Source organism: Urocampus carinirostris, chromosome 1 (genome assembly GCF_059441175.1).
Source record: "Urocampus carinirostris isolate Australia breed hairy pipefish chromosome 1, RoL_Ucar_1.0, whole genome shotgun sequence".
NCBI classification, from domain to species: domain Eukaryota; kingdom Metazoa; phylum Chordata; class Actinopteri; order Syngnathiformes; family Syngnathidae; genus Urocampus; species Urocampus carinirostris.
The window spans coordinates 31979099-32005845 of NC_142349.1; the positions used below are offsets into that span (position 1 = coordinate 31979099).

The 26747-nt window shown below is 38.7% G+C and overlaps 1 protein-coding gene across 4 annotated transcripts; it reads right to left on the reverse strand.

Annotated features, from left to right (window-relative positions):
* Positions 1 to 365: 365 nt before the first annotated feature.
* Positions 366 to 26747, reverse strand: LOC148374325 (major facilitator superfamily domain-containing protein 8-like). Of its 4 annotated transcripts, XM_088334974.1 has the most exons (11): positions 26525 to 26747; positions 26183 to 26368; positions 23807 to 23869; positions 23592 to 23711; positions 21388 to 21467; positions 19566 to 19851; positions 15293 to 15366; positions 13289 to 13502; positions 9861 to 9983; positions 8818 to 8948; positions 5406 to 5632 (listed from the first exon to the last, which is right to left on the reverse strand). In XM_088334974.1, the coding sequence occupies exons 1-11, from the start codon at positions 26640 to 26642 to the stop codon at positions 5552 to 5554; spliced, it is 1476 nt and encodes a 491-aa protein (XP_088191100.1). In that variant the 5' UTR covers positions 26643 to 26747; the 3' UTR covers positions 5406 to 5551. The 4 variants fall into 4 exon arrangements, with proteins under 4 accessions (XP_088191120.1, XP_088191108.1, XP_088191113.1 ...); XM_088334994.1 differs by lacking the exon at positions 8818 to 8948 and having other exon boundaries at positions 366 to 5632; positions 26525 to 26615; XM_088334982.1 differs by lacking the exons at positions 8818 to 8948; positions 26183 to 26368 and having other exon boundaries at positions 366 to 5632.

Below are 26747 nucleotides of genomic sequence, written 5' to 3' on the forward strand. Positions count from 1 at the left end.
GAAACAACAACCAAAACTGGAAAAGCAAATGGAAAATGTAAGGATCAAGGTAACAAAGAAACCAGAAAACAATAAACTTGGCGTCGAAGTAAAAATGACACAAGGAGGATGACAGGAGAAATCAAAATGACCTGATAGAGTTAGTGGAGCGAAAAATTTTCTTTTAAAGGTTTCAGCATGTTTGGGCACAGGTGTGTGATAACTGGACACACCTGTGACCACTTCAAAACGCCAGTTGTGGCCCTCTGGTGGTGGGAGGTATGTCAGACCCTAACAATTTAACTGTAATTTTGATTTATTTCAACATTAAAAATCTAAATGTATAGTTTATAAATCCTTTTTTGTAGTGTGTGTGTGTGTGTGTGTGTGTGTGTGTGTGTGTGTGTGTGTGTGTGTGTGTGTGTGTGTGTGTGTGTGTGTGTGTGTGTGTGTGTGTAATACGTATAGGCTTCGAAACGGCTGACCCAATTTTTGTGAAAATGTGTACAATTTTACACAGGCCTCCCCAAGTGTCTTTTGCCAGGTTTCATGCCAAGGCATCCCCAATAAATACAAATCTGCTTTCATGTGGTCTGCTTTTGTGGGGTATCTAATGCCCCATGGTGGCTAAATTAGGTACTGCACCTCCCGACATCCAACCTACTACAAGTAGCCAAATCCAATCATCTCTCAGGCCGGCATTTTGCTCGTACTTAAAAAAGACAACGATCTGCCATCTGGCATTTTCGACAATTGGCTTCTATATCCACCCATCCATTATCTGCACCTCTTATCCTCAGTAGGGTTGTGGGTGCTATCTTCGGGCAGTGGGCAGGGGACACCCTGCACTGGTTGCCAGCCAGTCGCAGGGCACGCAGGAACAGAAAACTCACTTGCTCATTCAATCTTAGGGACATTTTGGACCGGGCAATTAAACTGATATGCATGTTTTTGGAATGTGGGAGGAAAACAGAAGGCCAGGAGGAAACCCACGCAAGCAAGGGGAGAACATGCAAACTCTGCTCAGGAGGATTCAATCCCATGACCTCAGTAATGTGCTGCTGACGTGCTAACCCCTCTGCCGCCGTGCCAGCTATTGGTTTTTACAGATGATGAAAAAATATAATGAAAAGTTTTATTTGAAAAAAGCTGCTTAAGATTAGCAAAACAATTCATCAAGTACTCTTGGTTATGAGAATCGTTAGTTAAAACATGTTATTGCTCATCCCTATTATTGTTATATATTATCCATCCATCAATCCATCCATCCGCTTATCCTCAGTAGGGTCACGGGGGTGCTGGAGCCCATCCCAGCCATCTCCTGGCAGTGGGCAGGGGACACCCTAAACTAGTTGCCAGCCAGTCGCAGGGCACACAGGGACGAACGATTTGCTCGCTCATTCACACCTAGTGACAACTTTGACCGACCAATTAACCTGACATGCATGTTTTTGGAATGTGGGAGGAAACCGGAGTGCCCGGAGGAAACCTACGCAAGCACAGGGAGAACATGCAAATTCCGCACAGGAAGGTTGGTAGCTGGATTTGAACCCATGACCTCCAAACTGTGCCACACGTGCTATCCACCGCGCCGCCGTGCTGCCCCTGTTATGTATTATTATTATGTTAAAATCAAAATACCATGCAATAATTCCTATTTATTGGGCTTATTGGTAGTTAGAGTCAAATTCAGTGAAGCAATAATAAAGTGTTTAGTTGACACAATCTGTTAGCAGGCTGTTCTCTGTATTTGCTTTGAAGTGGTAGCCGACATGTTTTTAAGGAACACAGTCGCCCAGGCCGATTTATTTTTCACTGCATCAAGCAGCAGGAGTCACGCTGAAAGAAGTGAGCGAGTTCAAAGAGTGTAAAATCAGCTTTGACCCTGTTCAATACACTTTCTTATCTCCCTTAAATGTCAAGTAGCTGAATATGCTGATCATGGCATGAAAGTACTTATGAATACTGTGTCCTTGAGGCTCGGAGATTAGATTTTCCATTCCAGGTGAAAAAAATGGCTCCTGAAAACCAAACAACGGACGCTGATTGTTGAAAAATGGAAAGGTTACGGGGCGTTATCAGTAAATTATGCAAAACAGTCAGAGAATGTTGAAGGCCGTGATCAGACACACAAAAGCAATGGAGCGCCTTCATGTTACTTGCAGCCATTTCCTGTCAAGCGCAGATGCAGTTCCTCCAGAGGGATGGCAAAACCTGCAAGTGGCTGACTATGCGCAGCTCACAACTTGACAAGCGCTCAATTACAAAGAAGGGAAATGAAGCCGTGAGCGCTCTTTTGCCTTCATTGCCACAGAATAAATATTGCCGACTGACAAGCCTGATTTGGGCCGTGGCGGCGTATTTTCAGATATGCTCTTTGTGTTGGACTCAAGGCTTTGTGTTGTGATTGAGCCATAAAAAAAATCCCATTTTTTTTCTTTAAATATTAAGCAATCTGCAATGCGTCACTATTTTTGAACATGCTCTCCTGTCAGCTAACTGTCATGAAGCTGATGAGATGCTGACAGCTCCACTTTCACACTCAGCATGTCAACTGTTTTATTTCAAGTGTTTTTTTTTTTTTTTTTTTTTTTCTTATCACAGAAGGAATGGAGATGAGAAATGAAAAGTTGGGTCACATGGAAACCTCTTCTCTTATCTTTCCATCAGCACATGGGAGTATAAATAGTTTAGTTGGGAAAGGAATCACTTTCTTCTTCAATTATTCTCTCGTGGAGTTTTTACCTGAGAGCAACAGTGCCCCCCTGTGTTAGGATTAGTCTTGAGGGGGTGACGTTCAAGCTTTTAGGACATTTGGACGTCATAAAAGCTCTCAGGTCTGTACTTCCAGCACAATTACATTTTTTGTTGTCACAAATACCCTGACTGTAGGGACAGTGTGTATTGCTTAGGGCCAACCAGTGGTAAATAGAAATACATTCAAAGAAAAAAACAGATACATGCACGTAATACACAAAAATACATATGAACATGCATTATTTTAAATACCTCTAAATTTACATGGGCTTTAACTAGAGAGAGCTGACATGATTGTCCGCCATCTTGATGATACAGGTACCCTATGTGAAAAGCTGGGTGAAAAAAATGAGAACTAAAATGGAACATTTTTGGTCACTCAATAGTTAGTATTCTCCCTTGTGTTTATTGAGCACTTGTTTTCTGTTGCACTAAACCAGTGCTCCCCAACCTTTTCACTACCAAGGACCGAGTTAATGTCTGACATCGTTCTCTCAGTCTGGACCAATAATAACATTAGTGATAATAATAATAACAACAACAACAACCCTGAATCCAAGTTGTAATTATTAGACCACTGGGGACGTAGATTACATAGGAAAAGACATTCAGTTTTAACTGATCATCATATTTTTTTACTTGCGGTGCCAGAAATGAATGTTAGAAGATGGAGAAATGTCATCCTGAAAGATACAAACATAATCCGTCTTTGGTGTATCTTATGATTGGACTTTCATTTTGGTATTGTGTTAATTGTAACTTTTTCAATTAATGATTTGAATCACAACGCTACTTATTCAAGTGTGTAATCATGAGATAACATCCAAAGCCTTTTCCCATGTCATCTACATCCAGGGTAGTCTAGTCGTTAATATTTGGTATTCTCACTGCCATATTCCATGTTCGATTCCAACTCATTCCAATGTTGTGCAATTGTGGTAAGCAACGTTTTTTGACGAATTGGACGTTAGTCCATCCATTCATCCATTATCTGCACCGCTTATCCTCAGTAGGGTCACGAGGGTGCTGGAGCCCATCCCAGCTATCTGCAGGAAGTGGACTGTGGTCACACTGAACCAGTTGCCAGCCAGTCGCAGGGCACACACCTAGTGACAATTTCGACCGGCCAATTAACCTGACATGCATGTTTTTGGAATTTTTGAGGAAACAAGAGTGCTCGGAGGAAACCCACGCAAGCACGGGTAGAACATGCAAAATCCACACAGGAGGGTTTGATCTCATGACCTCAGAACTGTGACGCACACGCGCTATCCTCTGCGCTGCCGTGCTGCCGATGTTGCTCCGATACAATCATATTTAAATAAAAGCTCCCAAAATAAATCACGTTATACACAAAAAATAAGCATGAGCAAAATAAGGCAACTTTTTTGTGCGGCCAGTTACTATATTCGTGTAGGTGTTAATTAGTTGAAAGAGATTACGAGTGTTTTAAGTCCAGTTTTGGTAGTTTTTGTGGAGAATGCCTTGGAGATGTGTCTTGGATCTAGTCATGGAACAAAATTAGGTCAAGCAGGCAAAAAGGGGTTGACTGGCACACACAGATGGCTAACGAGGCATAACCAGGACGATCAACAAAAGTGTTATTACGTGCTTGGAGGAAAAACGCGAGGTCAGCAGACAAAAACATGCAGTGAGCAGCCAGGCCACCCAGGAACCAAGAATGAAAAAAGGCTTCGGCGACAAACCCAAACTTGGCAAGAATAAACACGTGGATATGGCACGCTAGCCTTGTGCTAACGGTGTTAACCGCGACCAATCCATGAAAGACGGCCTCAGCCTCAACAGAATAACACGAGGCTGGCAGACCAAAAACACGCAGTGAGCAGCCCGGCTAACCAGGGACCAGGTAAGAACAAAAAACGGCTACAGCACCAAACACGAACCCGACCAGAAATAAACCAATAGACACGGCAGACTAACCGGCTATCTGGCCCAACAACCATTTGTCTAGCTACCGAAGTTAACTGGGAGCGAACAAAACAGGAAGTCTTCCGCAGCACTAACACAAGCGCAGCACTAACACATTATACCAATGACGAGGCAAGAAGTGAAAAATCCAAATGAAAACGCAAAGAATGAATGCACACTGTAACTCTAGCAGGTAAACTTACCTCACGCAGCTTTTGGAAATCAAAGCATGCAACTCAAGTGAAAACAGTATAAAGTTTCCCAGTGACAGGGTAGGCAATGTTCAAATGTTTCCAAACAGAAATGAGCGGAATGCAATTGCTGACTACAATTACCATATATTTCGGAGCTGCCTAATATGTTGTGCTAACAGGAGTTACCATTCTGAAAGTGATGTGTTCCTTCAATGACATCACAGCTCTAGAGTAAACAAGATAGATGGGTCAACTTTGAGCCAAAATGTATTGAGTGCCCCGACACGAGAAATATTTTGCGATATAGCTGCATAGTCGGGGGGAGGAACACTAGTCCTGTGCCTAATTGGGGAGAAAAATGGTCCTTGTGAATACCTTTAAATGTATATGTTTTTAATCCCAGAAGATAGTGGCCTTTACGCCAGTGATTGCCAACTAAAATTCAACTCTGTAAAATCGGAAGCAGAAGTTAAAAGTTATCAGAAGACATAAATAATGGACTCACTTCAAGTACAGATACGGGAACAATTTGCTTGAGTACAGTCACAAAGTCTTTGTTGCTTCCCACTTGTGATGAATGGATGCTTTCTTTCCGTCTCTGCTTTTCCTCTCTTGTGCGCCCACATTGATCCTCTGTATGATGAAGGGTCTTTCGTCTTCCCTCTGCGTGGAGCTTCCTCGCCACTTTGCGTTTATCCCCCGCCATCGGGGCTGTGAGCCCACTGAACACTTCTGAGCTGAGTCAGGCGGCCGTACGACAACGCTGTCAGTACCTAAAATCATAAATCATGCTGCATGGAGAGGAAAGGCTTTGCAACATGTGCTCTGTAAAAGCGTTTACAACCAAATGCAGATAATGTTTGAAATGCTCAAGCCAGTTTAGTTTAGATTTTTTTTTATTCAATGAATTTTGGATTAAGATTTGATCTATTGGTCCACCGACTGTATAGCTATTTCATCACAAAAACAGCGGAGTGACAAACACATACGAGTGGGACTATGAAGGCAGATTGATTGGATGGGTCGGTGGGCCATGTAGTTAAGAAGGGTAACGGTGGAGGGGATCAGGCTTTTCCCGAGGCAGCCCCTCTAAAATCCTGTTGTCCTGTATCTGCACTGTGCCAGTAGATAGGATGAAGTGTTGGTGTAGTGGGTGAGTGATATCCTGGACTATTGTGCCTGCCAGTCCGACGATGGACCTATTATTTATGTATGAGAGGTTGAATGTGGGGTATAATCAATTCTTGACTATCTTTAGGGCCTATACATTATTTTAAAATGAATTTGGTTTGAGCTTGACCCAACAAATTGTTTTCACCTTGGTAAACATTAATAAAGAATTTGTTTCCTATTTTGTAGGAAGGTTCAGGCTAATCCTGTCAATACAGTACAGTGGTACCCCAGTCCACAACTGCCTCAATGCTCAACCAAATGGGTGTTCGACCAAAAAATATGCGAAAAAATGTTTTGATGCTCGACACGGAATTCGGTGCCCAACCGAAAATAGCCGAGTCATAATAGCCGAAAATAGCTAAAAATACTTGAATCAAGTAGAATAGTCGAACGAAATTTGGCACGTAACGAGTGGAGTCGAGTGGAGCCAAGATGCACTCGGCGGCGCGAGTTAGCCTAGCTTTAGCGCCGCTTCTATCCGTCCGGACCGTCAATGACTGGTACCACTGTATTGTAAATGTAAGTTTTAATGAACTAAATTTTGCTTTTTTGTAACTTAAAACTGTTTAAATAGTGGATAACGGTTAAAACTCACTTTGGTCACAGGTAAACTGAATCCACTACCAGCTGATTGGGGGTGATTTGTCGGTCACTTACGAATTACAGAGCAAATCAAACTGCATTTCATCTCCAGTGTTAAATTAATACATTTGGATCAGAAGTGGATGTGTATGTTAATATTGTATCCATCGTTCAATTTTTTGCACCGCTTATCCTCACTAGGGTCATCCCAGGCATCTTTGAGCAGTGCGTGGGGGACACCCTGAACTGGTTGCCAGCCGCACATAAAGACAGACAACCCATTAGGGACAATTTAGACCTGTCATGCATGTTTTTGGAATATATGTACTGGACTGTCTCAGAAAATTAGAATATTGTGATAAAGTTCTTTATTTTCTGTAATGCAATTAAAAAAACAAAAATGTCATACATTCTGGATTCATTACACATCAACTGAACTATTTCAAGCCTTTTATTATTTTAATATTGCTGAATTTGGCTTACAGCTTAAGAAAACTCAAAAATCCTATCTCAAAATATTAGAATATCATGAAAAAGTATACAAGTAGGCTATTCAACTAATCACCTGAATCATCTAATTAACTCGAAACACCTTGCGAGGGTTTCCTGAGCCTTAAAAACACTCAGCTTGGTTCAGTAAACTAAATCACTGCTGATCTGACTGCTGTCCAGAGGACCATCATTGATACCCTCCATCAGGAGGGTAAGACACAAAAAGAAATTTCTCAAAGAGCAGGCTGTTCACAGAGTGCAGTTTCAAAGCATATCCACAAAAAGTCTGTTGGAAGGGAAAAATGTGGCCGGAAACGCTGCACAACCAAGAGAGATGACCGCAGCCTTAACAAAATTGTGAAGAAGAGCCGCTTCCAGAATTTGAGGGAGCTTCAAAGACAGTGGGCTGAAGCTGGAGTCCAGGTATCAAAAGCCACAGTTCACAGACGTGTCCGGGAAATGGGCTACAATAGCCGTATTCCCATGGTCAAGCCACTTCTGAACTCAAGACAACGGAAGAAGCATCTGACTTGGGCTATGGAGAAGAAGCACTGGACAGTGGCAGAGTGGTCCAAAGTCCTCTTTTCAGACGAAAGCAAGTTTTGCATTTCATTTGGAAGTCAAGGCGCCAGAGTCTGGAGAAAGGCTGGAGAAGAGCAAAATCCAAGTTGCTTGAAATCCAGTGTGAAGTTCCCACAGTCAGCAATGGTTTGGGGAGCCATGTCAGCTGCTGGTGTTGGTCCACTGTGTTTCATCAAGTCCAGAGTAAATGCAACTGTGTACCAAGAGATTTTAGAGCACTACATGCTTCCATCTGCTGAAAAGCTCTATGGAGATGAGTATTTCATTTTCCAGCATGATCTGGCACCTGCCCACAGTGCCACAACCACCAGTAACTGGTGCACTGACCATGGCATCACTGTCCTTGATTGGCCTGCTAATTCCCCTGACCTGAACCCCATCGAGAATTTGTGGGGTATAGTTAAGAAGAAGATGAAAGACACCAGACCTACAAATGCAAATGAGCTGAAGGCCGCTATCGAAGCATCCTGGGCATCAATAACACCTCAGCAATGCCACAGGCTGATTGCCTCCATGCCACGCCGGATTGATGCAGTAATCCGTGCAAAAGGATTCCCAACCAAGTACTGAGTGCATCAATGGACATTTTCAAATGTTTGATTTAGTTTTGCTGTTATAAAATTATTTTTTTTACTTGGTCTGAGGAAGTATTCTAATATTTTGAGATAGGATTTTTGAGTTTTTTTCAGCTGTAAGCCAAAATCAGCAATATTCAAATAATAAAAGGCTTGAAATAGTTCAGTTGATGTGTAATGAATCCAGAATGTATGACATTTTTGTTTTTTTAATTGCATTACAGAAAATAAAGAACTTTATCACAATATTCTAATTTTCTGAGACAGAATATATATATATATATATATATATATATATATATATATATATATATATATATATAAACCGTCTTAAAGCATATATGTGTTTGATTTTAGATTCAGTTGTGTCCACTGAGGAGAATGAAATCATACTTAAATTCAACATCGCTATCATATCTTCTTGATAAAAAGAATCTACTTTTTGTACAAGCTTTGTTTTCTCTGAAAACATATTACTCATTAGGGTAGATCAGGAATATAAGGGCTGTTCATTTTCAATGAGAATATATTTTAATAATAGAGATGGCACCTACCAAGACCAACAATAAGAGAGCCAACATCATGCCGATCATGATGTAAAGATGATTTGTCAATCCTCCAGCCCACAAAGGACCCATGATAGTAGCGAGGCCCCCGACTGACCGTCTTATACCTTGACTGAATCCTTTAGATTGAAGAACACAATTATTACTGAAGGATTTTATACATTTAACTATAAAGGATTTTATATGATTGAATAAAAGTTACATTTATTGCGTTTAATGCTGTAGTTATTTACTGACTGTGCTTTTATTCAATGAGCAGTGAAAGTTCAGGGCAGGCATGAGTGGTGGAAGTTTACAGAATGGGACGTACTGCTGATAAGATAATCAGCACATCCAGACGGAGGAAGGCAGGCGTTGTTTTGAAAACAAGGCCCTGATTACTTAGAAACGCTCGGTATTGTTTTGAGTTTTCCAGACATTGCTACGTTCTTCTCCGAGATGGTGTAGCCCAGGGGGCTTCATTGGCGCGCCCATGGGAGGAGTCTGCACGCTATTGTGCGAGGAGAAGATGGCCAATAAGAGAGCGCTAAAGGACTTCAGAAGAGGGTTTCCCAGACACTCCAATGACTCTAATTCGGCCGTTTTTCGATGGAGTACACTTAGTTAAATTGTTAATGAAATTAAATCTGCCCCGTGTGGAAATGTTGGCTTTCCTGTTCATCTTTTCCATCAAGAAACGAGCGCACATAAATATCTGGGTGAATGTAGGTTGTCTTTGGTTAATGGAGTCAGATAACTCAAACCATTTGGTAAACGGTACATTTTAATATTAATTCCCAACATTACCCTGCAATGTTTTAGATTCATTTTCTTCAAAGGGAAATCAATATACGAATGCTCAATATAAAAATCATGGAGTACGAAATAGAGAAGTCATTGCTCTGCTTTTGAATGACTATTCTCAATTGGGCCTTTCCTCTTTATTTTCAAATTTTGTGGGTGTGTGTGTTAAACTGTTCCCCATTCTAATTTGAGTCTAGCATTTAACCCAACACTTGAACTATATGTTTGAGGCCAGTGGGTGAAGTCACCTTGCGTTTTCTCGGCTGTCACTTTGGAAAAGAGCGACAGCTGAGACACGGCTACGAACGGGAGCCCCAACAGTTGCAGGAACACACCGATAATGAAGGCTGACAGCTTCCACTCCGGGCTTCCTATTTGGTGACGGAATACACAAGGTCAATTCTCGTTAACTGAAGAAAAACAAAATAAAAGGTTGGATGGATGGTTGGTTTCCTTGCATTACAGACAGACAGACAGAAAAACTGACTGGTTGATTGACTGACCGACCAACCACTGAAAAAACATGACAAAATCATTGATAATTTATAACCTTTGTTCCAGCCATATGTGACTACACAACTGATTAAAAAATGTCAGTACAATAAGATAATCTTGAAATTGTGTATGGGGAGTAAACCAAATTAGATTTTGAACTTTTAAGCAAAAAAGGCTACTCTTTACCCCTCGAAGACAAAAGAAAGACGGTGTAAGCAGCTTCCTTATTTGTTTTTCATCTGACGGTTTAAACTTTAGTAGACACTCAAAAAAGGCTGAGAAAACATCAATGGATTTTTGGACTTCACAGTTAAGGAATTTCCATCCTCGATATAAAGCCCTACCCCTCTTTTTATTCAAAATCCCAGGTTAGTAAAAGAAAATCAGCCCAAAAGGGTGTGATAATCAAAGAAAATAAAGCAAAATGATTGGCCGATCGCGACAATGACAATAAACGAACAACAGAGTACAATAATAGTCAAAATAAGGAACTGGTATCCTTTCAGGTCTCCTTTACAGGTGTCCAACATTAAAAATTGAATAATCTAATTAGAACTGAACTGGTTCCAATTAACAGCCTAATAGTAAACATGTCAGTAAATGTCCAATTGAACTTCAGAAATTAATTTGTGGTTCATCAGACGTCTTAAAATTGTGGTGCAAGGACTTTCTATCCTCTGTAGACTCAGATATCCAAACTATCAAGTGCAGTCATAGGAAATCTCTGTTATTTACTTTTTGTGATCTTCTATTCACTGCTCTAGCCCTTCCCCTGCCCACAAATGTATTGGCAAGTGCACAGACGAATGCTATCTGAACGTGCATTCTCTGCCAAGCTCCCATTTCTTTCCTGGGCCACTCTGCATCCCGCACATGTTTGTGTGAATTTCTGCCCACTCAAAAATGTTGGATATTCCTAGCTCAAGTAAAAGCTTGTAATCTCATTTTCAAAATGCAATTTGGTAAAATTGGACATGCTTCTAGATGGCAGAGGTCCAAATCACGTTTGCAGGTACGTCAACATTTAGATTGCTTTCTTTGTTTTGCTGTTCAGCTGTAACAAATAGCTTACAAATGTATGATACGCTTTAACAAATAGCTTTCTGCTCTAACGAGATTACCGTAATCCTGTTATATGTACTCAGGCAATTTCCCGCCCCGGCACCTGTCATTTGTCATCTCAGTGATAAACGTGACACGGCGAGGCAGACGAGCGCCGACGTGGAGACGCAGAATTCACTTTGCCTCTTTGAGCTCCACATGACCTTGCAAATGCTGAGTTATATATATTGTATCATTTACATATTCACAACAAAGGATTGTGCAAAGAGGAGCCAAATGTTGTCCTCATTTTAAATGAACATAATTTAAGTTTTAAAATCCAAAGCTGTAATACACGATGTATGTAGACATCATTTGTTTTGTAGTCACTGTAACATTAGAGTAGTCCTATTAGAGTACTTATAATTTTTAAATGACTTGAATGTATCTTATTTAAAGGAGAGCAGTGCAACATTTGACCACTAGATGTCACTGGAATGTGCAGAGCAAACTTAAAAGCACAAGGAAGAATACAAACTACAGAGACTTAAAGTGACCAAACCACATAATTTTTCTTCTCATTTATTTTGCCCATCCTTTCACAAGGTTTTTGTTTTTGGAGGGCTTCCGGCAGCAGCGAGATGGCAGATCATTGTGTCAGCTCCCTCTAAATGAGCCAAATGTTTTTGGGTTTTTTTATAAATAGAAATTTCTCGACCGACGAGTATTTAAAACACAAAGATCATCCTTAGTTCATGCATTTTTGCTTATTGTTGAATTCAACATCTTTTCAAATGTTTTTTTACTCTTGGAAGCCCTTATTTTTACACACTGCCCCTTTAAATTAAAGTTAACAAGTCAAATCAAGTCAAGTCATTTTTATTTGTATAGCCCTTAAACACAAAGAGTCTCAAAGGGCTGCACGGGTTATTGCACAGACTATTATTACAGACTATCATTACACCATCCCCTGATCTGAAACCAACATGAGGACAAGGAAAAACTCAAAAACCTCAACATGAGGAAAATGAAGAAACCTTGAGAAGGGACCCCACATGAGGTATCCCCCTTCCAGGATTACCAGACAGCAGAGGATGTTGCAATCGCAAATAATACAGGGATATTGTCCATGAAAAGTTTAGGTTATTCGTATGCTATATAGTAGTAGTGTGTTTTAAGCTTAGATTTAAACATTTCCACTGAGGTTGCAGAACATTGATAAAAAGTATTGTATTATTATTGTTGCATTATGCTATACTATATTATATATCACATTTTATTGTATTATATCATGTACCTGTCGTCATAAGAGTATTATTATTATTATTTTAAAATAAAATCATTATAAATATAACTTTGAGATGAAAAGTTGCTTGATATGCAGTCTACTGTATAAATAACAGTGACATAGCAGCAACAACAACAAAAACAATAACAATTACAATAATAATTAATGATAATATTTAATGATGATAATAATAAAATATTCAATTTAACAATAGTCCAAATAAAATAAAATAAAAAAAGATTAATGGAGCTGGCAATATATTTGCTGTGATGATATTCTAATATCTAAGAAAAAAAAAGGTGCAGAAGATGCTCAGTTAACCATTGAAAAAGCCCAAATATTCCCATAGGTGTTTCCTAACCCTTTCAAAGTTTCAGGGAATTGAGAGAGAACACTTAATCTTGGATAATGTTTTTGGAAACATAGAATTGGTGTCCAGACATTTTTCTAACCCAGCGGTGGGCAAACATTGATTGTTAAATGAGCTTCCATACATAGGGTTCCTTGAAGACGTCCAGCCAAAAAGAGGTGAACTCTAGTTGAAACTTTGCCATACATATTTTGGACCAAACTAATGTTTAACTATGTTGGTTTGGCTTCATAGTCACATAAATTGGTCGGTCTCAGAGAAGATCCCTATATACTTCATCTTATCTCCAAACCCGATGTACTCAAGAAAAAGCCATATTTGACTTGGGAGCAATAAGTTCCCAAACTTTGATGTAAATTATCATTATTAAAAAGCACGGCGGGCCATTTTTGGTCCGCGGGTTATAATTTGTACACCCCTTTTCTAGCCCCAGTAGCAAAAACTTCCAAGATAGTCCTTAACAATTGTAGATTGTTAGGTACCTCGGAGGTTGCAGAGGAACACGAGACACCAGATACAGGCGGCGCAACAGATGAGGAGGCCGGCAGCCAACACTGCACGGTCAGCCACCTTTCCACTCAGCCAGCGGACAAAGAGGAAGCCCAGGATGACTTCCAGGCCACACAGACTGTACATCACACTGTTGCCCAATTCGCCAAAGCCAAAGTAGCGCTGTGTTAGAGGAGTCACCATGGTCTGAAACGAACACAAGGATAACAGAAATCTACTGGATTCTCTTTAAGCATCACCAAGAACTGAAAGACGAGGTTTTATTTTTTTGCACAACAAGAAGACAGTGGTACTAGCTTAATACGTTCCAGGATTGTACTAGTATTTGGAATTGCTCGTAACAAGTGAAATTTTGGATATGAAATAAAATCCGGGCTATAAGCCGGGACATTTTTCCCAAGCTTTCAACCGTGCGGCTTAAGCAATGATGCGGCTAATTCATGAATTTTTTCCAGGGGTGCCCGAACAGTAAAGGTAAGACTGAAACAGGTGGAATATTTGTGGCGAGGAAGACGCAAGTTTAATGTAACTTCCCACTTAGTGCATTAATGAAACTAGCATGAACAGACCCTCATAATGGAAAAGGTGTCAATAAAAAGGGGAGGACTAACTACCATATTGGGAAACATTTTTTGAGTCTTTATTTGTAAATGGTTTTAATGTAGCAAAACAATCAGATTACAAGACGCAACGTCCAACGCAGAAATGTTTCAGGCGGAATCCTATTTATCTGTCGGTGTTAGCGTATTTTGGAATACAAATTTTGTGTTGTTGGATTCTATGGATTCTCCATGATGTAACAAACATTCAAAGAAGTTGAAGGTGACGTAATGGGGAGTTAGAGTTCGGCTAACTTGTTTCAGACTGTTCGTGGTGTTTCAAAATGGTCCTCATGTCTTAAATCCCATTTTAAGCTTTCCAATGACATGTGGCATCACGTATTTCTGTTTCTGGTGATATCATACAGACACGTATTTGTTTACAAAAAATCCTGTGTCTTTTCTTTGTAATGCATGCAGCTTATAGTCATGTGCGGCTTATGTATGTACACAATGTGTTTTCCTTTAAAAAAATGTACTGGGTGCGGCTTATCATCAGGTGCACTCTATAGTCTGAATTTTATGGCAATTTGTCACGAAATTGTTCGCCCCCGTTTTCCTAAATAGCTATAAGACACATCTTCCTGATCAATAAAGACCCATTAAAAATTAATTAAAAATATAGTAGTACAGACAAATAAGATGATATTAATAAAATACAATGTGAGGTTTATATGAGCACTTACCATGATTGAGTCACCATAATTAATGTGTGAAGTCACAGAGATCGTATACCTGTCAACTTATACATTTTTGATCATTTCAAATTGTGCATGCTGTATAACAATTTTTACACAGTCATTTTCATTTAAAAGACCTATCTCATCTTGCCCATTTTGGCTATAGTCCAGATAATATCGGTCAAAGGTAAGAGGCGACAGCGTAGTCCTAGATTGTAAGCATTTTGTTGATACGAAAACTAGTATTGTCTTCATCTATGCCAAAAAATACGGCTTCTATGTCCAAAATCGAGAAAGCTACTGTTGTTTTCTTTCATACAAAAACATAGCATAGTCACCATCAGTGTTTTAGTAATACAAAAACAAAAACGTTGTTTTACAATCCAATGTGATTAAATAGTTTTCCCCCTCGACACAATCATGTATTTTTAATCCGACGGTGACTAGTTTTTCAACTTTTATCAGGTCGCTCTGTGTGTACTTCTTTTTAAATACATTTGCTGCCTTTAGTTAGAATACTGTACGTCAAATTCCTTTTTGTCTCAAAGTGCAAATGTGCTCTAAATCAGTTGAACAGCTGATACTTAAATGGTTCTATTTTCTGGGTCGGCATGAGGTTAAGGCGATCACAAACTGCGCCAAGTATAGACTTTGGGGGATTCGAGCTGATGGGTGCAGGCTGTGTAGCAGTTCTCACCTCCAGCGCCGTCTGATTGAAGAGAGTGATGAACTGAGCTGTGAGGAGAACAATCACCTCCTCCCTCAGGAACTCTAAAGGGGGAGAGACACAGAAATGAGAAAACTCTATACTGAGCAACCAAAGAGGGGAAAAAATATCATAAAATCATCTCAAGTGCTACTATCAAATTGAAAATGTAAACTGGCAATTTATGCAGAGAACAAGAAGCTCAAAAAAGAGAGCTAGGGTTGAAGAGGCGAGGCTGCATGCATCTTGGCCTGTCACTGCTTTTTCACAGGAGATGAATGGTTCACTTGTTTTGCATGAGTCCAAAATGCAATAACGGCGAGAACAAAGTGTATTTTAGTCAATTCCAAATTTTCATCGTATCTTCTCCAGACGGAATTGTTGAAAATGGGCTTGGAAAGAGAAAAACTGAGCTTCTAAATTTGGATGCTGCTTGTCCAGATGGCTTGCTTGCTATTATGGAACTCGATGAGTACATGCTGTTAAGATCTGACTTTGTTTGTCAACATGAAGTCAACAGATAGGGTAAGTAGGATGCACATGTCATCTATGATCATCATAAATCAATAAAAAACGAACTGTGTAAATTAGATATAAATGTAAGAAAAATATCTGAAAATTGAAAATAAAGGGTGACAATGCCTGTCAATGGGGTAGGAATATCATTTTTTTTCTTGCGATGTGAGTGAAGTTTTGTTTCATGAAATGAGGAAAAATATATTTTACAATTACCCCCCAAAAAAGCTACATTTTCTGACCGTGGGGCAACAATATGAATTGTTTTTTTTTTGCAAAGTGGGTGTAATTTTGTTATAAACTCAAATAAAAATAAGGTAAAATTTGAAAAATAAGATAAATGACATTTTCTGACAATGGGGTGAAATTATTATTTATATTTCGTAATACTAGTATAATACAGTTACAAACTGAAGTAAAAATACCGTATAATGACGAAAAATGAAATAGGCAACATTTTGTGACAATAGGGTAAAATATTTTTCCACTTTAGGTGTAAATTTGTTATAAATTGGAGTAAAATTGTCATAAAATCAGACAAAATAAAATAAGTAACATTTTCTTACAATGGGGTAAAATGAATCGTATAGTAAAAATTTAGCTATGAATTAAACCAAAAATATGTATATATAATTACACAAAAGTGACATTTTATGAAAAAGGGGTATGATTTTTTTTTTTTAATTTGCAACGTAAAAAAAAAGGTAAATGAAAATAAGTCTATGGGACTGAATAATTTAAGGGTACTTAAGTCATGGCTGAGCACTTGTTTAGAATTTTTTTTCTCATTTGTTTCTCAAAGTTCTTCATTTTGAATACATTGCAACCTTGTATGCCAATCAGTCAACATTGTACAATATTTTGGAAAAACATACAGTATAGTGACAGTACTGTGGCGTATTGAGTTTTAGCTGTTCCATAGATTCACAAAAAAGGTCGCTGTTAATCCAGAAACCAACTGCAGGAGACTGAGTAATTGTTTAATATTTGTCAGTACTCTGTATGGTTATTCAAGTAGTACTGAATGTAAAGGTACAGGTTTTGTTAAAATGACACAATCTGTGATTCTCTTTATATGTTCCTTAGTTGGATAGTTATAGATAATCAAGACAATGCCTCTTCATTTTTTCTTTTACATTTTCAAAACTGGAGCTTGGTGTGTGGAGTTAGGGGGCGGGGGATCGATCCAAATATCGATATTAAGGATACTAGGTAAGTACTTTGATCCAATTCGATGTGCCCTTTGATCAATTTTTTGAGTTATGTCGTGTTGATGGTTTACATGGTCACAGATATAAGTTACAGGGGCCTAGACCTACCAGCAACTTGCATGGAAATGTTATTTCTTTCAGGATACCAACAATTTGGAATTTTTTGCCTGACCAGGTTGTTAGTGCAAATTCAGTGCAAACTTTTAAGCAAAGGTTGGCAGAGATAGATTTCTCAAATTTTCTTAGGGGAGGGGGCGTAAGGTGACCAAATTTGGCCATGCTCACCCTCAGCATTAGTTTTGTGTCATGTTTTGATTAATGTATCTAACAATACTTTCAATAAACATTTCATTTCATTTCATTTCAAAAGAATTGATACTATTCTCCTGGGATCAATACTCTCTTACTACGTTAATTAACACTATAATACTTAGTGTTAGTGAGTCGGAAGATTATACGGAGATTATAACTTTCAAATTGGATCATTTTTGTTTATACTTTATTGCACTGCTTACTTTATTCTCAAAATATTGTGCAATAAAGGATCATTTAGTTGTCCTTTTTGACATTGGTGTACAGTATTTGTATTTTTCTTACTTTCCTGATTTTTTGGGTTTGACAATTTTGATTTTTGTTTTGAAACAGTATAAATGAACTATTTATATTGATTTTTTTATACTGCAAATGGGACAACCTGTATTAGTCGACCACTATATGTCACTGTACTGGGTAGTGCATCAAAGAACGAGGAGGAATAAAAACTACAGACACTCAGAGTGACCAAAATTCACCATGTTTCTTTTCATTATTTTGCCCAGCCTTTGTGATGTTTTATGGTACCCGTAGAAGGAAGATGGTTGACAATTTGCTCAATCTAGGTGAGGCTCATGTTGTGTCAACTAAATGCAAATGTATCAACCTGTGAGTATTTAAATACAGATTTATATAACTGTTTATGTATTTTTGTTTATATTTCAAACAAATACTGTTTTTTCTTAAATGAATGAAGGCTTTTATTAACTAGTTGGAGGTGCTAAATAATACACCTAGTCCTTTAAAGGTGTGCTTTGTTATTCCATTAGAAAAACAAATTTTAGTGCCTAAAATCCGTGCTTTAATAAAGTCTCTTTGAACTCAGTTGTGCATTGATAGACTATTTCTTAATATAAATGATATTCTTTCAAGTTTTTAAGGACACCCCATTGGATGCACTCCACCTTGAAAGTTGTTATTTTTTTCTGAAGAAAAAAAAATTGTGTAAAGGATTAGCTTCCTAAACCAAGATTATTTTTCTTTCGAAATTGTATTCACATTGAACAGAGATATGACCCTTTAATACCCACAGAAAGATAAACAATATACATTATAGCAGAAAAGGAGTTTCTTTGACTTTTTTCAACTTGTTCTCGATCGATTTTGGACAGAGAGGCAGCTCCCTCCTGAAACAGTTTTTGTTCTCCGGACATTTATTAGTTTGAGACGATAAACAAAGCCCTCTCTGCATCCTACAGAGCCAAAACTTTGGAACTCGCAGTGTTGTAAACTCATATTGGAAAAAAATACTGTCCTAGTGTAAAAATTCGGTAGAAGATCTACTGGTTTTATTAACAAGAGTATATAACCTGCGACTGTATTAGAAAATAACTTTGATAATTTGAGTCAGTACTGGAGCAAAGAATATACTTTTTCCCCTATTTTGTTGGGGGATTGTCTGTGGTTTTAACTTCTCCTTGCAAGAGAAACAATAAATGGGAAGAAGGATGAGTGCACAAGCATTTCTATCTCTTTTTGGAGAATGACCAGCATACTTTGTCAATAATGTGCTATTCATCTGGCAATTCCTTTGCCACATTTTCACAGAGTGAAAGAATCAATGGCAGGGTTTGACACACACTCAAGTGCTGCACAATATACACAAACGCACAACGTACAGGATGGATCATAGATAATCAATGCCAATGTTCAATAGCTCTTTGACTGTAAACTGACACTAATCCTGTACAGTTTTTCCCAAGGCTTAACACGCCACTGACAAAAGATGGAAGGAAACATAACCCTGATCTTGTTTCAAATTTCACATTCTGGGTGTGAGATTTGTGCTTCTTACCTTGGAAACAATACTTTTATAGTCTGTGTTATTGGGCAATAGGTGGATTAACAAGATGATCGTTAACTATTGAGTATATTATTGTATTTAACTAATCAAGGTTCTTGTTCAAGTTCAAGTTTTCTTCTAAAAATCAGAGACAAAGATTGTCGGAAGTTAGATTTGAATTACCATGTTTTCCGCACTACAAGGCATATTCAGTGTACGATAAAACAATCAAATCCCCTCCTTTATCCCCACCAACAACCCAAAACACCAAATACACAAACACACAAAATGGTTCAAATACAGTAAAAAACAAAATAATGTATAAATATATAATAAATAGAATAGTAACATTGTTATTTCCCCATCCATAGTCATGCTGTTATTTTCTGCCGGAATATAAGATCATTATTCATCTAGATGGGCTTCATGGCCGCCGGCTCACCTGCACTGAGGCTGAAATCTTGAAACGCTTCGGATCCAGTCAGTGAGGCCTCGCGGGAAGGCTTCATTTCGGACGAGGTCGCCAATTGGTTGGAGTGAACCGCTTTGTAAGTTTGCACCTGCATACCGTCCGAGCCGATCAACGGCTCGTCTTCATCCTCCTCGTCTTCGTCCAGTTTTAGGTCCATCATCAGTACTGCTTCCTCTGTGTTTTCGATGGCCGGCAAGTCCCAGTACATTGCCAGGACCACAAACTGGAGCAGCAACCAAGACAAACACATGAAGATCTGGCAAGTAAGAAAAAAAAAAAAAATCAGGAAATATGCAAATAACAAAGTTTATGTTTATATTAAATTAATTTATGCTATTATGATTTTAAAGGACATTTCCAACCAAACTTAATAATAAAATAGTCCACACTGCTCAAATATACAGCAATATCTCACTTTAATGTGGTTTACTTTTCACTGTCTGGCTATTTCACAGATTTGCATTGTGTTCTATATTCTGATTGGCATGACAGTCTCCTCCATTGTTATGCCACGCGATTAAATAATGAATATTTATACTGTAGATTTATGACCATGGCAACAAGTAATGGCTGAAATGTGATTGGTTAAATTCTTAAAAATGAAAGCACACATCTGTAAGCAACGCAACCAGGAGAAAAGCAATTCTTAAGGGGTTTGGTTTTTGGTTTCAGTGTATAATAGAGTATTTAATTTTATTATAATTGTGAAGAATAATAATAATCAGCCAGCTACTTTCATGAATTTTGCCTATCATAGGTTCCACCAAAGCAAAAGCGCCAACAGACATTTAAGAAGGAAAAATTACTGTTGTGTTGATTTTATAACGAAAGGTAGACAACGCGAACAAGCCATTAAGAAGCGGGAAAAGGTTTTGTCCACCACTTTTAGCGTACAGGTAAGATCTTAAGTCCGAGCTTAAGCCCGAGCCCAACCAATCAAATTTTCGGGTGGGTCGGGCCTAAAATATCAATCATTACTTTGGGGTCGAGCCGACTTTCCCTTTCGCTGAATTATTCTTTGATTATCTACCTGTCATTGTTCTTCTGTTTGTACAAGCTTGTTTAACTTGGATTTTGGTTCAAACGACAGACCTAATGTGTCGCGCACAAGCGTTCAAGTCCCCCAAGCTCAGTCTGCATGACCAGCTTTTCAAGCGGACCGTGTTTGAGACCCAGAGAACCGAGCACCTGGTGGAGGCTGAGGTCAGCCCAAATCACTTCTACTCCAACGAAGTCCTCACAAAAAAAATTGGAAATTCAACTTCTAAGAGCGGGGCTTACAAAGGCGGTTCATTCGCCAACAACATATCACTAATTCAGACCGGAGCTAAGGCTTTGGTGTGCCAGTTGTTTATTATTTAATAGCCAAATGAGATGAACAAGATTTGACTAAGGTTGCAGATCCTAAAAAGAAATTCCACAACACGAATTATGGAAACCCGGACTGCTTGTGGAGAGCGCCGTTTGCTTTTAACACAGCTGGGGTGCCCTTGAGCAACGCACCAAAGAGCCAATTATTTGAATGTCATGCTCATGGATAGGCAAAACAAAAAGGGGAAAAAAATCAGTGTGAAACAAATTTCCCTTGTGAGGATAAAATGATTGTCTTCTGAAGTATGTGGGCGTTTTTAATTAAGTGAGGATCGATGCATGTTGTAGAAAGTATAAGCAAGAACTCTACTTCTTACAAAAAATATACAGGTGCAGGCTAAGGACGAGCACTAAATTTCTGCACATTCCATTTGTGCTTATGTTTTAGGGAACCTCAGATTATTGATCAGGATGCTGTTACCCCAGGAGATGTAAAAGTGTTGACAACAAAGGGTCCAAGTTTGAAATTACACAGCCGCAGAAACAGGTTGAACGCCGGCCCTGGAGAGACAAGAGGAAGTTCTTTAAAGATCAGACGGAATACCACAACAGCCCCACCTTGGAGAGACTTTTTTTCTACCTGTTATTTCCTGAGAAGCTACGTGAGGTCGAGTCAGGAGTGTATACCGCGCATGTACTGCATGTGTGTGTACCTCTGTGACCTAGAATCACTGACCACTGTCCTGTTGGTCCCATAGAATTTCCCATCAGTCAATTCTCTTCATTTTTGAGTGTTTCTAAAGGCTACATTGTTGTCATTACATGTACGCAAATGCTAGCTTTTATGTTCTGTCCAATCAGATTACAAAACAGGTGTCGCCATGACAATCTATTCAGCCAGGGACTATCACTATCAGTTGTTCTAGCCCATGCAACTCAGCTGATTGTTGATGTCAGTCATGCAGTATGATCTTTGGTTTCTTTTTTAACTCACTACTATTAGACAGTTATGTTCGGGTATGATTAACTGATAGAAAGTGCTGAACATTTCTTCAGGTTTGCGGAATATGTCAACCAAACTTGTCACAGACAACTTCAGCCAGAAAACACATCATTGGAAATCCGCATAAATATTGGATGAGATAAATATTTTTCGGTAAAAAGCTCTAAATGACGCAACACTTCAAAAAAATGAATTCTTACCCCATCAGCAGAAAATGTTGCTTATTGTATGTCTTTTTTCTCATTTTTATCTCGTAAAATGAAAAAATATATCCTGCTAGGATCCAGCACGCCACTGTCCTCCAAAAGGTGCCAATGCAGTGATAGACTGGAGGACCTCACACCTATTCATCATTACATGCACCTCAATCTAATCAGGAGAGGGGTATTTAAGACTTGTGCAAACAGCAGAACCTACTCTGTTGGCTGCGGCTGCATCGGCTCGCTACAACGGGTCAGGTGTATCGACATTTCGTTCTGTGTACATTGTTACAAAGAATGACAATACAAAGGAAATTATTATTATTTGACCGTTGCTTGCCATGTTCATGTTTGACGTGTTTGCTTCTTGACCCCTTAAATGTTGTCATCGATCGACTCTGAACTTTACCCGCCATGAGTTTTTAAAAGACTGTCTTTTTTGGTTATCCTTGTCTATCCTCCTCCTGCGTATTGAGCGTTTTTTGTCAGATATCTTTGTCCCCAATGAACTCTTGACATTCTGCTGGTGTGGCTGCATTTGGGTCTGCCTCCCCAAGACATGTCAAGTCAAGTCATGTTTATTTGTATAGCCCTTAATCACAAAGAGTCTCAAAGGGCTGCACATATCAAATACTATTGCAAACTTTTAATACAGACTATTATGACACCATCCCCTCATCTAAAACCTACATGAGGGCAAATGACACACATATTATCAACATAAAGTATAGGTTATTAATATGCTATATAGTAGAAGTGTGTTTTAAGCTTAGATTTAAACATTTCCAATGAGGTTGCAGATCGGATCTCAGGGGGAAGACCATTCCACAGCACCGGGGTCTGGATGGAAAACGCTCTCGAACCTGTGGATCTCTTCTTGGCTCTTGGGATCACTAGTAGAGCAGCGTTTCCAGAGCGAAGGCTCCGGACCGGAACATAGGGGGAAATTAAATAATAACAACATACTTTAAATAAGACAAATCTAAAAGAGGGTAAATTCAATTTTTTGTAATGACAAAAGATAATTTTTCTTACAAATAGCCAAATTATCTTATTTTACAAAAAACAAACTGAAAAAATATTTTAGAATAAGAAAAATTATACTTGAAATGTTTTAAACACCTGGGGAAAGAACTTTTTTTTTTGCATTGTACTTAATGCGCGGAAAAGGTTGACCTTTATAGGTATATTTAAGATGTTTTGTTTTTCTGACATGAATTAAGACAAATCATTGCTAAAATAAGCAAAATGATTGATTGTTTTAAGCAATACTATCTACTTAGATTAGACAAAAATACATAAAATTACCAAAACAATCTAAAATGCACGGTTTAATTTTGCTCATTTTTATACATTTTCTCATGTTCCGGAAAAATTTAAAATAATTTAAAATGAGACCAAATGCACGATAAGCAAAGAATTATGCAATAAGCTTAATTTTCTGCAAAATACTGATACTGGTTGGTGTCCGGGGAGACTAACCAAAAAGTAGTCCTAATTGTCGACAGGCCATGATGGCTGCAAAGACACCGGCTCTTTCATCTGGCCGGGTGCACCGAGTCAGGAAACCGAAGATGGAGGATCCTGCTCCCGCACCGATACCTGAAAATATAAAAGCATCTGCCGATGACACGCAGCGAAAACCTGACGGCCTGCCGAGTTCACACTCGTTTTGATAATATGATTTGCGTCCGTACCTGTCACGAGGCGACTGCCTACCAGCAGCCACTTTGAATAGCCGATAAAATACATGAAGTTGCCTGGGAAAAAATAATCAAACATGCGAGTTACATGTGCAACATTTACAAAATATAAATGATTTAAAATGTGAGCAAATATAAACGTTGAAAATTATCATTTCACAGTGGTGGGCCGTCAAAGCTTACAAGACCTTCTCTGCTGGCCTAAAAATATCTGAATATTGTGATGTCAATTATTATTTTTTTTGTAAACACTTTTTAGATAATTCCAAATTGTCATTTTTCTTTCATTGCTTTTCCCCATGTTGCGCTGCTCTGAGATGTGCGCTTTCATATTTAAGAATTTAACCAATCACATCTTAGCCATTACTTGTTGCCATGGTCAAAAATCTACTCGAAGACATTCACAATCTATTTTGGAGGCCCTGAAGCATAACCGTGTTGATAGAGTTGCTGGATTAGCCAATAAGATTTTGTGTTGGTGGAGCCATGGCCTTATAGCAGAATTAAGGAAATGTTAGCAGTTTCACAAACTATGATTGGCTAGGACGTTGGTAACAGAAGTATCACAACGAAAAAGTAATGGAAATATCCCCATGTCCTCTGCTTCTGTCAAATGGACATTTTTAACTCTAAACATTATAAAAACATATGACAGAAATACACGGGACATGCTGGGCTTTCAGAATGAGAAAATAACTATCGACAGTGTAATGAAATCTTCTTGTGGAAAGAAAGAAGAATAGATTTTGTCCACTAATAAAAGGGGTTTTGGTGAGTAAACTCCGCCGCCAATATTTCTAAATAATACTGCAAGTTTAGATTGATGCTTTTATTATGTGTAGCTGCGGTAAATGTTTTACGGCTATAATGATATTATTGATGTGTATTGATAGTTGGATTGGTTCAGACAAAGCACTAATGAAGGCCTAAAGTGTGAAATGCATGGCCTACAACTCGCATTTCATCATATTTTGTAAGATGGTGGCTATGAAGGAATTGGAGGATAGTTTCCGGTATACCATATATGGATAGTTTCCGGTATACAAAGTTAATCATTACAGAATAATCCAGGCCTTTGTTTTAGTATCATGGCAGGAATACTGTGATGTGTTTTATTTTGGAGTGAAAAAAGCCCTTCCCGTAATCATTTTGACACATTTAACAGACAATACACATAACATTCTGTAAAAAAAAAAAAAAAAGAAATTCAAGCAAGCCAGATGGTTTGCCAAGTGTTGTCTTATCGAATCCTTCTTCGGTCAAACTACTTGCCCCCTTTTTTTTGAGGAATTGAATCCTAGAAACGAAGCTACTGCCAGAGTATATTGAAGACTTTTGTCCTCCCGGACACTGTCCATTTTACATTTCACATTCTAACATGGTTTTTTAAAATTATTTAAATCTCATCTAATTTTCAAGAGGGTCACAAGGGTGCTGGACCCTATAGCAACTGTCCTTTGAGGCAAAGGACACCAGAGCATTAACAGACAACCATTCACTAACACTTATTTCTATGGCCAATTTTTGACTTGACACACGACCGAGCATATTTTCGGCATGTAGCAGGAGACTGAAATCTCAGAGAAAAAGACCCAGCCAGGAACAGGGAGAACATGCAAACTTTATACAGGAAGGCTGTAGCTGGAATTTAACCCAGGACATCCGAATCTGTGAGGGAGACATGCTGACTATTTGGTCACCGTGCCACCTTAATATATATTATCTTTGAAAAAATTGATTCCTAGTATACTGTTAGATTATTAAAATAGGTCACTGAGTATGTTGTCACCATAACATGAGTTTTCCAACTATAGTAAGATTATTGTTTAATCACAGCATTACTCATTTAGTTGTTATAAATGCACTTATGTTCATCCTCATATTTAACCGAAGTATTTACTTGCTGTATCCTTTTATCAGTATTATCCCAGCAAAGGTCTTCCGATGTGTCAGCCTTATCTTATACAGCCTTCAAAATCCAGCTCTGTGTAGTTTTAACAAAAGTCTGATCCTTTCTTTTATCTTGTAATGTGAGTTCCCAGGAGAGCTCAGAGTTTCACTTTTACGTTTTGTATAATCCACGCCTTTCTCCTATAAGAGAGGGGCCGAAACATCGATTGGACCAGAGTGCACTCTGGTTTGTCTTTATTTGAAACTTTGTAATAGATGTCCTCAACTGCATTGCTTCTCTCCAGCTCTATTTTTCAAAGTCCGAATCCTCGGTCTGGTCCAGGAAAAGAACATGCGGCGAGACATCGGAATTGTCCTTTTGCCTTCAATAGATATGTAACCACACTATTCACTTTTTGGGGCTTTACTGTCCTGAGTCAATGAACCATCCATAAGTTTTTCAACTATGTTTATACTCACCTGCAATTTCAAAAAGATTGGAAAAGAGAATTATATGTTTGGTGGCTCTGCTGTGATCCGACCAGCAGCCAAAGAGTGGTCCGGTGAGAAGCCCGCTCAGACTAAAAGCAGACAGACCCAGACCTAAGAAATACGGTGGTGCCTCCAGGATCTGGAGATATCGCCATATTGTAGGCAGAATGACAGCTGAAAACAACAAAAAGGATCACTGAAGGACCACAACAACATCAGATTTATGTCGCTAAAACTGGACTCAACCTTTTTGGGGACGATAACAAAAAGATTGTTTGCCTTTTTTTTACCTGCCACTGCTAGTTGTTTTCAACATGAAGATAAACTTACCGTACTCGATGCCACTCAGCATAAATATGAGCCCGATGGTAAAAAATGTCAGCTTCCTCTTCTGGAAATAATCCATAGCGCTAGCACTGTGACTTTTTACACAATGACTTTTGTACATGTTCTGCGGAAGCGCCGTCCAGTACTGAAATCAGATAATAAGATACATCACATGTCCAATTACAGAGCCTTCGCTGGACCAGAAGGGGATTTCTTTGCACTTTTA

What these genes read in the sequence shown, in the direction of transcription:
- LOC148374325 (XM_088334974.1), bottom strand. Translation starts at nt 26,642, where the DNA reads ATGTACAAAAGTCATTGTGTAAAAAGTCACAGTGCTAGCGCTATGGAT. An exon ending in ACAATTAGGACTACTTTTTG is followed by an intron (nt 21,468 to 23,591) that starts GTTAGTCTCCCC and finishes TTGTCTCTCCAG; the next exon opens with GGCCGGCGTTCAACCTGTTT. An exon ending in TCAATCAGACGGCGCTGGAG is followed by an intron (nt 13,503 to 15,292) that starts GTGAGAACTGCT and finishes TGTTCGTTTCAG; the next exon opens with ACCATGGTGACTCCTCTAAC.